The sequence below is a fragment of the Panthera tigris genome, chromosome B1, assembly GCF_018350195.1.
Source record: "Panthera tigris isolate Pti1 chromosome B1, P.tigris_Pti1_mat1.1, whole genome shotgun sequence".
NCBI classification, from domain to species: Eukaryota; Metazoa; Chordata; class Mammalia; order Carnivora; family Felidae; genus Panthera; species Panthera tigris.
Window position 1 is genome coordinate 129,526,817 of NC_056663.1, and position 16,956 is coordinate 129,543,772.

At 36.3% G+C, this 16,956-nt stretch overlaps 1 protein-coding gene across 6 annotated transcripts in view; it reads right to left on the minus strand.

Annotated features, from left to right (window-relative positions):
- Positions 1–16,956, minus strand: part of CCSER1 (coiled-coil serine rich protein 1) — an 855,904-nt gene that overhangs the window by 407,659 nt on the left and 431,289 nt on the right. For all 6 annotated transcript variants that reach the window (XM_042984180.1, XM_042984181.1, XM_007074680.2 and 3 more), the window contains one exon: positions 8,170–8,377. In XM_042984180.1, coding sequence (XP_042840114.1) covers positions 8,170–8,377 — 208 coding nt within the window. The remainder of the gene's footprint in view (positions 1–8,169; positions 8,378–16,956) is intronic.

Below are 16,956 nucleotides of genomic sequence, written 5' to 3' on the forward strand. Positions count from 1 at the left end.
TGTAATTGGATGAGCTTTGATAAAAATACAAGCCTATACAACAACTATACCAAGCCAGATGTAAACATTTTTTTTTATTACCACAGAAATTTATTAGAAGTAGAGCTATTCTGAAAGCTAGAAAGGTAGCGCTGCAGAATACCTAGTTTAGCCAGACAAAAGGTGTCCTGCTAGAGGTTTTAGGGTATGGCTCACAGATCCTCTCAACCAAACAATGACATTTTTCAAAAGCTTAAGCAGGTTGTTCATCAGCTACTTCAAGTTAAAGGGTTTATTTTGAAGACGTTTGGTGATGTGGCTTTTGTCTAATGGAGTATCTAATGGAATATCTAATGGAATGGATGAATTCCTAATAAGAGTCATCTAAAAATAATTTAAGAGAATTCTATTCATAGAAACATTCTGCAATTTGGACTTAAAGGGACAGAAACATTACAAAATGAAGACTTCTCTGGAAACCAACATCTCCAAACACATGTAAGAATGGGATAACTATTCAGAAGCAAATAACGTGCTAACTTTATAAAACAAAACAAAACAAAAAAGAATGACTTGGAGGGTAGAACCAAGAGTACAGAGAGCAGACCTAAAAGCCATGAAGAATCATTCCCAGGCACTGAGGCCTAAACAAGAAACTGCTAACCTATGCATTAGTTCACAGGTCTTCAAATGGAGAACTGAACTTGGATTGCTTTACTTAAGCCTTATCTACAACTTCACATGCCTTTACAGGAAAAGACTCTGATGATGTAATGGAATGATACTTTGGGTGCCCTCGAGGGGTAAATATACTTTGAATTGTGAGGGATGCATCATCATTGGGGTCCCAAAGATAGACTATTGTAGCTTGTGTAGCAAAGGCCACTTTTTTTTTTTTTTTTTTTGTATAGTGATTTTTCACTTTTGTATAGTACCCTCCCACACTAATAGCAAGGCTGGCCTTTATTACCAACAAATTTCACAAAACTGATGATATGTTACTTCTGAGATGAGATTATAAGACACTGCTCATTTTTGTATCATGCTTTTTCTTTTGGATTGTCTTGGGACAAGACACTCTTGGGAAGCCAGATGGGAACATACATGGTGAGGAACTGAGGCTCCGGCCACCAGCAGTGAAGAACTGAATCCTCCTGCCACAGCTAATGAATGAGCTAGGAAGTGAATCCTCAAATACAGCCAAACTTCCATATGACCTCAGCAATGGCTGACATTTTGAGGGCAACCTCATGAGAGCCTTTCAGCCAGAACCAGTACATAAGCTGCTCTCACTGTCCTGACCACAGAAATCATAAGATAAAAACCTTTGTTGTTTTGGACCACCAGATAATTTTCTATGGAGCAATACATAATTTTATTACAACTTTCTATTTTTGTATCCTTGAACCTGCCTAAATCCACGTTTTATTGTTCCTATTAGGCATATTATAAACTTTTTAATAGAATTCTTAGGGATCTATCTATAAACCACCATGTCATCTACTGATAGAGGTAGTTTTACATTTTCTTTCCTATATTTAAGGTTTTAATGCTTTTGCTTTTTCTTTTTATGTTTATTTATTTTTGAGAAAGAGACAGAATGAGAGTGGGAGAGGGGCACAGAAGGAGACAGAATCCAAAGCAGGCTGAGCTGTCAGCACAGAGCCTGACATGGGGCTTGAACTCCTGAACCATAAGATCATGACTTGAGCTGAAGTTGGAAGCTTAACCAACTGAGCAACCCAGGCACCCCATCTTAAGTTTTTTTTAATGTATGATAGAATTCAGCACTGAAACTCCTGGGCTTTTTCTTTGCTTTTCTTTTTTTTAATGTGAATGATTTTTCTCCTTCTTCTCCTCCTTCTCCTTCTTCTTTTCCTTCCTTTAATAATAACATCTATTTATTTAATAGAAATTGGACTATGCAGACTTTTACTTTCTTCTTGTGTCATTTTGGAAAATTCGATTTTTCTTTGTTTTTTTTAATTTTTTTTTTTTAACATTTATTTATTTTTGAGACAGAGAGAGACAGAGCATGAATGGGGGAGGGGCAGAGAGAGAGGGAGACACAGAATCGGAAGCAGGCTCCAGGCTCTGAGCCATCAGCCCAGAGCCTGACGCGGGGCTCGAACTCACTGACCGCGAGATCGTGACCTGAGCCGAAGTCGGACGCTCAACCGACTGAGCCACCCAGGTGCCCCGGAAAATTAGATTTTTCAAGAGATTTGTGCTTTTCATCAATATTGTTATATTTGTGGTCATACTGCTGTTAATAATATCACCTTATTTTCCTTTCAATGTTTTTAAGATTTGTACTGATTATTCCTGCCTTGATTCATTGATGATATTAGTAATTTGTGTTTCTTCTTTTATTTTTTCTTCTACGGTCTTTTTTTTTTTTTTTTTTTTTAACTTCTCAAAAAAAAACAATTTGGGGATCATAAATTTTCCTGTTTTTTAAATGTTTATTTTTTTTTAACATTTATTTATTATTGAAAGACAGAGAGAGTCAGAGAGTGATCAGGGGAGGGGCAGAGGGAGAGGGAGACACAGAATCTGAAGCAGGCTCCAGGCTCTGAGCTGTCAGCACAGAGCCCGACGCAGGGCTCGAATTCACAAACCGTCTGATCATGACCTGAGCCGAAGTCGGGCGCTTAACCGACTGAGCCACCCAGGTGCCCCTTAAATGTTTATTTTTGAGAGAAAGTATGTTGCCCTTGTGTGTGAGCAGGAGAGGGGCAGAGAAACAGGGAGACAGAATCCCAAGCAGGCTTTGCACTATACTCACAGAGCTAACATGGGGCTCCAATACAGGAACCACGAGATCATGACCTGAGCTGAAATCAAGAGTCAGATGTTTAACCAACTGAATCGCCCTAGGGTTCATAAATTTTCTATTACCTCATTTCAACTCTATTAAGTTTGTTCTTCATGTTTCTTTCTAGTCCCTCCCTTAGGTTTAATTTGCTCTTCTAGTTAACAAAAAAACTTAGATTGTCAATTATAGCACTTTCTTCCTTTAAATATAAACTTTTATTTTTTTACATATGTATTTGATTTTTGAGAGAGAGAGAGTGAGCAAGTGCACAAGCAAGGGAGAAGGACAGAGGGAAAAAAATGTTAAGCAGGCCCCGTGCTCAGTGGAAGTTCAATGTGAGACTGGATTCCATGACTGTGAGATCATGACCTGAGCCAAAATCAAGAGTCAGAATCTCAATAAACTGAGCCACCCAGGTACCCCTTAAATATAAACTTTTAAAACTATAAACTTCCTTCGAAGCATGGTTGCAATGCTATACCACAAAGTTTAGATTTTCATCTTATATTACCATCATTATCATCTCACTCAAATCACTTTAAAATTTCCCTTGAGGTTTGAAATTGATTCATGAGGTTTATAGTAATTGGTTGTTTAATTTCCAAGTATTTGATCTCTTGTTATTTTATCATTCCTGACTCCTGATTTAATTCCATTGTTCTAAAAAAATGTACTCCATAGATTTCTACATTTGAAATTTATTGAGACTTTTTTATGACCCAGCATGTACTCTGTCTTGGTGATGCATTTGCAAAGAATGTATAATTCTATTATTAATTGTAGTAATCTATAAATGTCAGTTAGGTTAAAGAAGTTGGTAATGTTCAAATATTCTGAAACTCTTCTGATTTCGTTTAGTTGTTTTATCAATTCTAGAGAACGGAGTTAAAATCAACTATGATATGAATTTGTCTATTTCTCCATCTAGTTCTGTCATATTTTACACCATAAATTTACAAGCTACTTAAATAAGCCATCCACATATATGATTATGTTTCCCTGATGAACTCTTTCATCAGTATGAAACATAGGTCTTTGATTCTGGTAACATGTCTTATTATATCTGACAGTACAGCCATTCATTTTCTTGTGTTTTTAGTTTTAATAGTACTTCTTTTCCAATTTTTACTTTAAACAAATTTTTTAGCAAGCAAAAACAAACAAACATAAAGCAGATAGCAGAAACGTGATTTTGTTATTTTCAAAAGATAAATACAAAGTGAAGTCTAATTATTACACTGCTATCTGCATTTACATGGGTAATTGCTTGCTTTTGGTAAATTTCCTTACTTTATGACTCAATAATTGCTTTTCCTGTCTATAATTATCCATTGCTGGTGTTACTATTCTATAGGCTTTTCATTTGCTCTTGACATGTGCTGATAGAAAAAAATGTCAGTTATAAAATTGTTTGAAACAGGGGCACCTGGGTGGCTCAGTTGGTTGGGCGTCCGACTTCGGCTCAGGTCATGATCTCGTGGTCCGCGAGTTCAAGCCCCGCATCGGGCTCTGTACTGACAGCTCAGAGCCTAGAGCCTGGAGCCTGTTTCAGATTCTGTGTCTCCCTCTCTCTCTCTGACCTTCCCCCATTCATGCTCTGTCTCTATCTCAAAAATGAATAAATGTTAAAAAAAAATTTTAAGTCGTTGGAATCATTTTACTGAAATATCTTTAAAAAAACACAAAAAAATTCTTAAATGTCCATTGAATAGTGATGAATGGTGAAGTTCAAAACATTCCAAATGTCATCATATATTTGTGAATTAAATTTATAATTAAAAATAAGAAAAAATACCTTTGAAAATTTTGTTATTATTTTTGGAGATATTAAAATTAAATAGTTTGAATTATTAGGTTGTTGAGAAAAGAAAAAGGAAAATAAGCTTTTTAGTCAATTACCAGCCTAACTTTGCATGGTTTTATAAATTATACTGATTCTCAAATAAATGGTTCTCTGACTTTTCACATTGTTAGAATAGTTACATTGTTAGAATAGATTCATCTCATGATATTAACTTTTTAAAATTTGTTTAACATTTTTCTAACTTTTTTTTAATGTCTCTTGATTCAGGAACTTTGCTAGGTACATTCCCAAGATTCATTTATTAAATATAAACTAAGACGGCATGGGTAGCAGTGGGGGATTACAAATGACCTTAGGTAAATATTCTTATTAGTTGTTATCTTTCTAGAAATTTATACTACTCATCTCACCTGAAATCTCTTCCCAGTAGCCCTCTTGGTTAATTACCATATACTGCAAACAAATTTCATGAGGGAGTACAAAAAGGAAACAGAGCAAACTAAAAGGAAACAGAACAGAAACTATCTCTGCAGGTATTAAACATTCTCTTCTTTTACAGCTAATAGAATTATGTGGAAAAAAATAACAAAAGAGGAAGAAAAAAAATGGCATAGTTTCCCCGTTTGCTACAGTCACTTTTATCGCTAATGCTAAAAATGACAATAGAATTTCTAAGGGCCCAAAGTCAGTCTTTTTTTTTTTTTTTTTTTTTTTTTAATAAAGGTGTTAATGTTTGGGTTGTTGGGAATATGCACATGCATCTTAATAATGGTAACTTATCTTCAAAGAGGGGAGACAAAATTAAAAGTGTGAGGTTCCACTCAAAATATTCACATTTAACCTACCTCAGAATTAAAATTTAAGACATCAACAGAGCATCATTAGGAAAAACATCAAATAGGAGCATTTTTTAATGTGATATATTAAACTCAGTTCCTTTTTATTTTAAAAATCAAATAGTTGAGATCTTCTGCAGCTAAAAAATAATCTGTGTATAAAAGTGGGACTACATTTCATAAAAATGTAACCATCAAATAAGAATAATTTTTCTATATTAAAAAAGTTTTGTTAATCTAAGATGAGTAATTGGTATTAAACTCAAATTAAGTAAGGAAATGTAGATTGTCATTTGAAAATTCCTGGTTTAGAGAACAATTTTTTTTTTTTAATTTATTTATTTAAGTAATTTCTACACCCAGTGTGGGGCTCTCATAACCCTGAGATCAATAGCCACCTGCTCTAATGACCGAGCCAGCCAGGTGCCCTAAGAATATTTAAATAAACAATTTTCTTTTAAGGCATTCATTATAAAAACAACTAGAACAGTTGTCAATGTTAATCAAATCATAATATTGCTTTTTGTGTTGACAATAAAGAATAAGACCCTGCTCTCTGAATGGCTTACCAAACATGTAATTATTGCTCATTATACATGAGCTTTAAAAATAAATTGTCTTCAGTTTCTTCAAATGTTCTTTAATGAATAAAAGCAGATGGAAGTATAAAGACAATTGCAATATATTCAGAACATTAACTCTACAGTGAATATCACTAAATATTTTTAAATTATAAAATTAAGTACACTAAGAAAACCCCTTGACACTTCCTGTCTGTTCTTCCTACTTCCTTTTTACTTGTTGATTTTTTAATTAAAACTCAGACCAAGGGAGAGGTAGAAAGATGAACAGATGAACATTACAGACTTTGAGATTAATATCTTTTAATATAACAGCTGTTATTAAGCTTGCCTTGTTCAAAGAGATTCAGGCTGCATGTTAAGCCAAAGGTCAGGGAGATTTAACAAGTGCAGCAAAACACTTACGTTGTCAGTACAGGGACCTCATAGTCATACATATAGTAGTATGCTCTAACTACTTAATAGGCTTACCAAAAACTGGAAGCCCTAATTTGTAGTATTTGTTAATTTCTGTGGCATAATACTCCCATGTGGCTGATTTCAAGTTGCCAAAATGACATAAATGAATCTAAAATTGGAAAAATATGCACAGTAACTGTTATATTTTCACATAGAGAGCCAATAGATGTAAATAAATGCATGAGTGTAGTTAATAGAATATAGTAAAATAAATAATAAATGATAGGTTTTGAGTACAGATTACCCTTCTAAAAATATAATGTGCTTCATCATAAGTGTATATAATTTAATTTTATGATGGTCCTTAACTGCCAGCTCATAAAATTCCTGAAATTCTAACAGTGATTGAAAATAAAACCACTACTCCTGCACCCCACCTGCATAGATTCTAGCAATATAAACCGGTATGGAATGCAGATATTTCTTCCAGTTTTTACTTTAACATCTGACAAGAACACATGACTGAATAACCCCAATCGTCTATGGCATCATTTCTCTTAAATTCCCTCTCTCTTTCTGATTCCATTCTGGCCTCTAGCAGTAGCTGCTAGCATTATTATCATTACCCATGTGTTATTAGTGGTCATCTTTGTAAGGAAGCCATGATACTACTCATTCTAAATAGTTATATTTTCTGTTCTTACATTATTTATTATCATCTCCTATCAAGACAAATCAATTGAACAATAATGGCATATAGTAAAAAAGTGACTTTGAAGTCAGAAATATCAACCTGCTGTCTTGAATTCACACCTAGTGGAGGAAAGATATTTAACATTTCTGACGACTCACTTTACATATCTAAAATAATGTTAATGTGTATGCTGTTTATAGAAATCCCCCCCAAAATAGATGTAATTATAAAAATATATCCATGGGGCGCCTGGGTGGCTCAGTCAGTAAGGCATGGACTTCGGCTCAGCTCATTATCTCATGGTTAGCGAGAGTTCCAGTATCAGACTCTGTGCTGATAGAGCAGAGCCTGCTTTGGATCATCTGCCTCCCTCTCTCTCTGCCCCTCCTCTGCTTGCATGCATGCACACATACTCTCTCTCTCTCTCAAACATAAACATTAAAAAATAATATAATCCATAACATACCTAAATCCTAAAGGATGGCTGATTACTGGCCTTAAAGATGAAATAATCCATCATGTATTCTCCTAACAAATTCATCATCTAACAGCACAAATGTAGAAGGGCAACTGTATTCAGTGGGTAAAATCAGTCAAACATTCAGATTACATTTTACTAGACTGTTTTTACTGGAACAAAAATGACTAAACTACTTTTATGGAATCATATAAATAAAGCCTCAGCATCATTAAAATGAAGTCCATTTAATAGGTCTCTCAATAGCTTTATAGCAACATAGAAATGTAACTTAATAACTGATGCCTGTTTCTCTTTAATCCACTTTGCCCAGGTTTGGTGTCACTTTATTCTTTTTTTTTTTTTTTTTTTTTTTCACTTCCTTCATAGAATCTTAGAATTCTGGAGCTTAAGAGTACTTATAAACCAGAGCTCCATGTCCTTCATTTGACAAAGGAGAGCGCTAAATTGCAAGACAATGCCTGACCTCTGCTCAGTGTCATTCACTTAATTATTGAAAGAAGTAGGCACTAACCAGTCTATAGACTCCACTGTCTACCAGCACTGAGAGACATTAATCTTAGAGTAAACCATTAATTACCTCTTGAAGAACTCTCTTCATCTTTAATAATAATGTCTTGACAGCTGTGCAGTCCTGTAACATCAATCTGAAAGGCAGAGAGTCTAAGCCTCCATTTTCTTCCACACCTTGCAGGGGCCAATCTGCAGATGGACTGGGGGGCATTCGGCTCATATGGGAACACCTGACTTCCTGATCAATGTCTTTTGTTAATTTCAGGGAAAGATTCCTAATAAGAAAAAAAAAGAACAAAAAATTACAATGTAGCATATTCAAAGCAGTATTTTTCCAAGTTGTTGATCAATGTCAGTAGTGAGCTACAAAAAAATTCCTTGTGATGTGTATCAATTCCTCTTAGTATTAGTCTTTGAAAATTCTGAGACCCTTTGTCAAAATGCCCATGTTAGTGTCTTCTATCCTATTTTCTCTAAGACTGATAAGAATAAAATGGAATATAAAATTTAGATTTCACAGTATGCATAATAGTTCATTTACAACAGAATTTTCAAAAATTTATCGGGTTTTAGTTGTGAACTACCCTGGTGTCTGGCGCATATTAGGCTGACTCAGTAAGTAAGCATATAATTGAAGTTGAAAAAATGAATACAATAATGAGCGAATGAATAAAGCATAAATTTTGGTAATAATCTATGCAATATGTCATCTACATACACAAATTTTTCTGCAAGGTGATCTGTTATGCATTGCAAGGCTGCCACCCTTGGTTCAAAATTTCCTAACACTCTTACAATAAAGTAATTAGGCGCATGTTTTTAAAATTCCTTTTAGTTAGATTGCTATTTCTTTGAACCTCTTTGTCCAGTCATATATCGAAACATCATTGAAGACTGACAAACGTTTTAGAAACCATACAGGTGTGAAGTTCCGTGACTAATTTCAGGAGTTTACTGAGGTTCAGTGGATTATAGTTTAACATTTACAAATCTAAGAATCTCTATAATTTTCAGATAGTTAAGAATGGGCTATATACAGAAATTCATTTAGGAGATAAATTAGCTATTTGTTTTATACTTCAAAAGACTGAATGTATTCATAATTCCAACAAGAGAGAATGATGGCATTTTTTCACAATTATACAAAACATCCATATTGTGTCCAGCGAGCAATAATGGCTGAAGTTGGATAATAGGATACAGGCTTACAGGATATAGTCACTGACCTCAAGACGCTCACCACATTTATTAGTAGGTGGTACTGAAAGAATATCAGTTACCTTGAACAACATGGATTTGAACTGTGTGGGTCCATTGTTTTTGATAATGATAGTACATTATATAAATGTTTTTTTCTCAGGATTTTCTTCACAACATTTTCTTTTCCCTAGTTTACTTTATTGTAAGAAAACAGTATATAATACACATAACATACAAAATATGTGTTAATTGACTGTTACTGATAAGGCTTCTGTTCAATAATAGGCTATTAGTAGATAATTTTGGGGAAGAGTCAAAAGTTACACACAGATTCTTGACTGTGCAGGGGGTCAGCACCTCTAACCCCTGGGTTGTTCAAGGGTCAACTGCAATATTCTTTCACATATGAAAAACAGACATTTTCACCTCAAAACAGCTGACTTCTAAATGAAAAAGTTGGCTACGAGACCACTATAATCAAAATCATTCTTAATTAGGTTGAGGTCGTGAAACAGACTATTAAACAGGGCTACTACTCAGCTGCAAAAGATAACACAGCCATCCTGTTGTATGTTTATGAGCTACCTTCTGATTGGCCCCTGAGGTTTATAATTGTTAAATACTTTATAATTCAACCTTTTTAACAATAGACTTTTATTGGGCCAAAAATAACCAAGTGATTCTGGGTAAATTCACCTAAAAAAAAATCCCTGTATTTGACAAGAAAAGAAAAAGTCTCTAATATGAACCCATAGTTTCCTCTCACAAAGACCATCCATAATAATGCCAGGAGGATAAAGCTAGTTCACATACTCTCCTGTCCCTGCATTAGCAGGGCTCACTAGATAATAAAATCTGTGCACTTTGGGACATATACCACTCTGTCTGCCAACTCTCTGAATGATTATAGTTTCAGAAGGGTGAAAAAAATATGCATTATAACAAAAGAGATAGACAGTCCCTTAACTTGGCCAAAAAAGTAGGGGTTGGGTCAGGGGGAATACTGAGGCCTGATACAGTGGGTCACTAATCACAACTACTACAAATAAACAACAAAGACATTGTAATCTCCACTGAACACATATACAGTTCACCCTCTCTGTGCCAACTCCATGAATCTTCAGTAGAATTGCTCAGTAATATTTACACTTGCCTTGTTGCTCATGAATACTGTTCAAGTCTTTATAACTAAAAATTTAATGCTTAGTTTTTCCACAGCAAAGGAAACCATCAACAAAATGGCAAGGTAACCTACTGAAATGGGAGAATATATTACAAATGATACACCAAATAAGGAATTAAGATCCAAATACATAAAGAACTTATACAATTCAACACCATAAAAACCCCAAAAAATCCAAATAAAACGTGGGCAAAGGACATAGACATTTTTTTTTCAAAAAGACATATATACAGATGACAGACACATGAAAAGATGCCCAGTGTCATACATCATCAGGGAAATGCAAATCAAAACCCAGGGAGATGTCACCTTACACTCGTCAGAATGGCTAGAATCAAAGAGAGAAGGGCACTTGCGTGGCTCAGTTGGTTGAGCATCTGACTCTTGATTTTGACTGGGGTCATGATCTCAGGAGTCATGAGTTCGAGCCCTAGTCAGGTGCTGACAGAGTGGACCCTGCCTGGGATTCTCTCTCTCTTTCCCTCCCTCTCTGCCTCTTAATAATAATAAATTAAATAATTTAATTTATTACTAAAATAAATAAATAAACAAAAAAGAGAGAGAGAGAGAAAGTATTTTGATTAGCACAGGAATTAAAATTAAGCTGTTCAGATAAAGCGTACATGGGATCATTCTGTTACTATTTCTTACAACTGCAGTAAGTCTACAACTGTCTCAAAACAAAAAGTTTAATTAAAAAATTTATCAACATTTAGATAAAGTTGAATTTAAACTTATGGACCTTTCTCAGTCTGTAAGTACCACAAAAATGAAGGTTTTGAGTAAAATTAACAGGAAAGCTCATAAATGTTACATTAAATGTATTCTTGAAAGTTTCAACTTGAAAAACTTGAGTTTTAACTGGCACTTCAAACATTTAACTTAAACTACTACAGTGAACTGGCTCTGTACTTTTGTCACTGGAATTCTTTGTGTGAAAGGAATTTTCTACCTAGCTAGTTGAACAGTTCTGCTGCAATTCTATTTTCAATATGACAAATTTAATAAGAAAATGGATATCTTAAAATAAAATTAGAATGATTAAAGGAGTCTTCCTTATCAGGGAGAAAAAAATAAAATGATTTTCATGATTTTTTTCTTCTCATTTAGTTAGAAGGAGCACTATCATTTTGATAGTGAGAAATTTTCTTTCCACCCACATCATTTGGAAACCTCCCAATATAATGGCCACAATGACTAACAAAATACAAGATCATGTCAGTTGCAAAGGATTGATGCCCTTATCTGTCAAAGGAGCTGTTCCTTATTTAGTGCACTGACACCTTTCATTATAGCACATATCTATGGCCATAAGGGATCTCAATGATTTACACTTTATAATATGGCTGTAATTTCTGAAGCAGATTTCCAAGGAATGAAAAAGTAAAAGTAATCTTTTTTGACCACCATAATAAATAAGCATATGCATACACATCTTTCCAAAGCTTCATTAAGTAGATCTGTAGAAAATAATAGTTTCTGAAAACCTTACTTTTGGAAACTTATTTTTATTTAATTTTCATTTTAAAAAGGATTGAGTTATCTATGGTAAATTCAATTTTAGCTTGAATAATTCTAAGACAGGCATTCCAGAACTAAAAACTGTCTGTGTAAGAAACTAACCACAGGAAGCCTATTGTTGATAAATAAGCTGTTTTTCTCATATTTCTTTTCAAAATATATTGTTCACTGAAAGTGTCATTTGGGGGGAAAACTTGTATATCAAATTTGTTTTATAGTTGGATAGTTAGCTTCGTTACTGAAAGGACAGAACCGGCATCCCTCCCTCCACAGTAGTATAGTGGTTATAACAACTGGTTAACACTTTCAATTTAGATATAAATTTACATTTGAGGAGGATTTCACTACCACCTGAAGTGATGGGTAGAAAAAAGCAAGATATGGAGAAAGGCAAGCTAAAATACAAATAACATAACAGACAAAGTCCTCTTTGATCTAGCAACTGTCTGCCTTACCATACCTTATTTTGTAACAACTGTCTCATTGTTGGATTTTTTAAAATTTTTTAAATGTTTATTTATTTTTGAGAGACAGAGAGTGAGCTGGGAGGGGCAGAGAGAGAGAGAGGGAGACACAGAATCCAAAGCAGGATCCAGGCTCTGAACTGTCAGAGCCCTAAGCAGGGCTCAAAATCAGGAAAGGTTGAGATCATGACCTGAGTCAGATGCTTAACTGACTGAGCCACCTAGGCGCCCCTCCTTGTTTTTTAAGCTCCAAGTACACCAGCCTTCATACAGGCCCTCCAATGTGCCAAACTTCATCTTGCCTCAGGAATTTTGTGTATGTGTTTCTATCTGCATAAAAAGTTTGCTTACACTTGTGCCTTCAGATCTCTGCTTAAAAGACAACACTTCTTAAGGAAACCCCCTTTGCATCTATGTAAAAACACACAGGTTCCTCTTCTCTATGCTAAACCTTCCTTTGTAGCACTTAACCACAATGCAGTTAAAATATTAATTTGAAGAGACCACTGGGAACACACTGGATTAAGCTGACCTATACTCCACCTCCTGTTCCAAATATGAAGAAATACTGGATGAATTATAAGAACATTTATTTTTAAACATATTACAGCACAGGAAGGAAAGACAGAAAAATTTCTGGATGCCAAAAGGGTAAAGTTAAAACAGCAATAATTATATGAGTTGCCACTGTAGTGGTTTCACAGTGTTGAACTTGGATGCAGTCTGAAAAAACAGAAGCTGCAGTGCCCATGCAGATTTAGGAGAGTATCTGCCAGGAACAAAGAAGCATTACAGTACTCGATGAGAGTTCCAAGCTTAAAAAACAAAACAACAACAACAACAAAAAAAAAAACAAAAAACAAGTATCAATCTGATTCACTTTTAAAATAACCATCTGCTAGAACAATACTCTTCCTTCTTTAAAGGAAGACAATAAAATACAGACTCTCAGAAATAAGTAAGCCAGGGGCACCTAAGTGGTTCAATCCCTTGAGCCTCTGACTTGATTTTGACTTAGGTCATGATCCCAGGGTCATGGGATCAAGTCCTGTGTTGAGCTCCATGTAGAGTGTGGAGCCTGCTTAAGATATTCGGTCTATCTCTCTCTCTCTCTCTCTCTCTCTCAAATAAAAAAAAAATCCACAATGTCTGGCAACTATTCAAATGAATAGACATGCAAAGAAGAAAAAAGAGGGACAAAAACAATTAATAGACATTATGATATGACCCATATGCTGAAATTATCAGACAAGGATTTCAAGCAACTATTATAAATATGTTCAAAGCCTTAAAACGAGAAGTGGACATAATGAATAAATAGATGGTTGTTCTCATCAGAGAAATGAAAACTATAAAACAAGGAACCAAAATGGAAACTCTAGAATCAATTGATGCAGTTTCTGAAAGAAAAAAAAAAAATATATATATATGGCAGACATTTTGGTTGTCTGTCCACTACTGATTCACACCTCCTTCCTTCTTTAAAATAGAAACAAGAAAAAAAAAAAAACTCCCCAGTCTGTTCAAACTCTGGCTCTATCATGGCTCCATGAAACAACAGACTGGTGGGGTTCTTGAAGGACATGTTTCCTCTCTGGTAAAAAGAGACACAGGAAAAGGCAGGAAAGATCTTTTTCCCTTTGAATGTTATTTTGATGTAATGTACTTCTTGAAACTATTGATGGATTCTGCATAGAAAGAGACTCAGCTGTGAAAAAAAAAAAAAAAACTGAAGAGAAAAAAGTGGGTAGACCTGGCTCCTTGATAATGTCATTGTTTCTTTGAATTAACCGACAGTAAAGACCCACTCACTAACTGTAGGTTTCTTATTGGACATGGTGACATTTTTTTGACTGTTTAATACACTTTGAGCTAGTTGTTTCTTTTACTTGAAGCTGAAACCATGCTAACTAGTATAATTACTAAAGAATATATTCCTAAGAAGAACATTAAGCCTAGCAATAGTAGTGAGATTACATAATTACTTGTGTATGTCTTTGTTTAGTAAATATATTTGAGGTTAGTATGTTCTAAGGACATAGAAACAGTACTTATCTCTCTTGTTCATTAATGTATCCACCTAACTTTATTGCACAATTACATGAAATAAATTATTACATCAATATAGGAAAAGCATTATAGGACATCTAGTTTAACATTTGTGTTTAATAGATAGGGAAGCTCAAGCCTAAATTAGTTTTCTAAGTGCCACACACTAGAAGGTGTAAAAGAACTCTGGTATGACTCCTAGTTCAGTGCTGTTTTCTTCGTTTCTATCATCTTTTAATAAGGTTAAAATTTCAAATATACCTGCATTTATCTATTCTAAGCTGTAAACTGGAATAGTGAGATATTTCGTTACACTCTTAGGGAATGATATTATAAACAGTAACAATTCCAGTTCCATAGAAAAGTCATAATTTCCTTCTTTAAAATTTTAGAAAAGTGCAAATCTGCTCATGAAAAGTTTGAAAGTACTTGTTTAGCATTAAAAAGAAAAGAATGGGGTATCCGGAAGATGGCGGCTTAGGAGGACGCGGGGCTCACAGCGCGTCCTGCCAATCACTTAGATTCCACCTACACCTGCCTAAAGAACCCAGAAAACCGCCAGAGGATTAGCAGAAGGGAGTCTCCGGAGTCAAGCGCAGACTAGAGGCCCACGGAAGAGGGTAGGAAGGGCGGCGAGGCGGTGCGCGCTCCACGGACTGGCGGGAGGGAGCCGGGGCGGAGGGGCGGCTCGCCGGCCAAGCAGAGCCCCCGAGTCTGGCTGGCAAAAGCGGAGGGGCCGGACAGACTGTGTTCCGACAGCAAGCGCGACTTAGCGTCTGGGAGGTCATAAGTTAACAGCTCTGCTCAGAAAGCGGGAAGGCTGGAGGACAAAGGGAGGGAGAGCTGCTGAGCCCCCGGACGGCAGAGCTCAGCTTGGCGGGGAACAAAGGCGCCAGCGCCATCTCCCCCGCCCATCCCCCAGCCAAAATCCCAAAGGGAACCAGTTCCTGCCAGGGAACTTGCTCGCTCCGCGCAAACACCCAACTCTGTGCTTCTGCGGAGCCAAACCTCCGGCAGCGGATCTGACTCCCTCCCGCTGCCACAGGGCTCCTCCTGAAGTGGATCACCTAAGGAGAAGCGAGCTAAGCCTGCCCCTCCAGCCCCCGTGCACCTTGCCTACCCACCCCAGCTAATACGCCAGATCCCCAGCAACACAAGCCTGGCAGTGTGCAAGTAGCCCAGACGGGCCACGCCACCCCACAGTGAATCCCGCCCCTAGGAGAGGGGAAGAGAAGGCACACACCAGTCTGACTGTGGCCCCAGCGGTGGGCTGGGGGCAGACATCGGGTCGGACTGCGGCCCCGCCCACTAACTCCAGTTATACACCACAGCACAGGGGAAGTGCACTGCAGGTCCTCACCACGCCAGGGACTCTCCAAAATGACCAAACGGAAGAATTCCCCTCAGAAGAATCTCCAGGAAATAACAACAGCTAATGAACTGATCAAAAAGGATTTAAATAATATAACAGAAAGTGAATTTAGAATAATAGTCATAAAATTAATCGCTGGGCTTGAAAACAGTATACAGGACAGCAGAGAATCTCTTGCCACAAAGATCGAGGGACTAAGGAACAGTCACGAGGAGTTGAAAAACGCTTTAAACGAATTGCAAAACAAAATGGAATCCACGATGGCTCGGCTTGAAGAGGCAGAGGAGAGAATAGGTGAACTAGAAGATAAAGTTATGGAGAAAGAGGAAGCTGAAAGAAAGACAGATAAAAAAAATCCAGGAGTATGAGGGGAAAATTAGAGAACTAAGTGATACACTAAAAAAAAATAATATACGCATAATTGGTATCCCAGAGGAGGAAGAGAGAGGGAAGGGTGCTGAAGGGGTACTTGAACAAATTATAGCTGAGAACTTCCCTGAACTGGGGAAGGAAAAAGGCATTGAAATCCAAGAGGCACAGAGAACTCCCTTCAGACGTAACTTGAATCGATCTTCTGCACGACATATCATAGTGAAACTGGCAAAATACAAGGATAAAGAGAAAATTCTGAAAGCAGCAAGGGATAAACGTGCCCTCACATATAAAGGGAGACCTATAAGACTCGTGACTGATCTCTCCTTTGAAACTTGGCAGGCCAGAAAGGCTTGGCACGATATCTACAGTGTGCTAAACAGAAAAAATATGCAGCCGAGAATCCTTTATCCAGCAAGTCTGTCATTTAGAATAGAAGGAGAGATAAAGGTCTTCCCAAACAAACAAAAACTGAAGGAATTTGTCACCACGAAACCAGCCCTACAAGAGATCCTAAGGGGGATCCTGTGAGACAAAGTACCAGAGACATCACTACAAGCATAAAACATACAGACATCACAATGACTCTAAACCCATATCTTTCTATAATAACACTGAATGTAAATGGATTAAATGCGCCAACCAAAAGACATAGGGTATCAGAATGGATAAAAAAACAAGACCCATCTATTT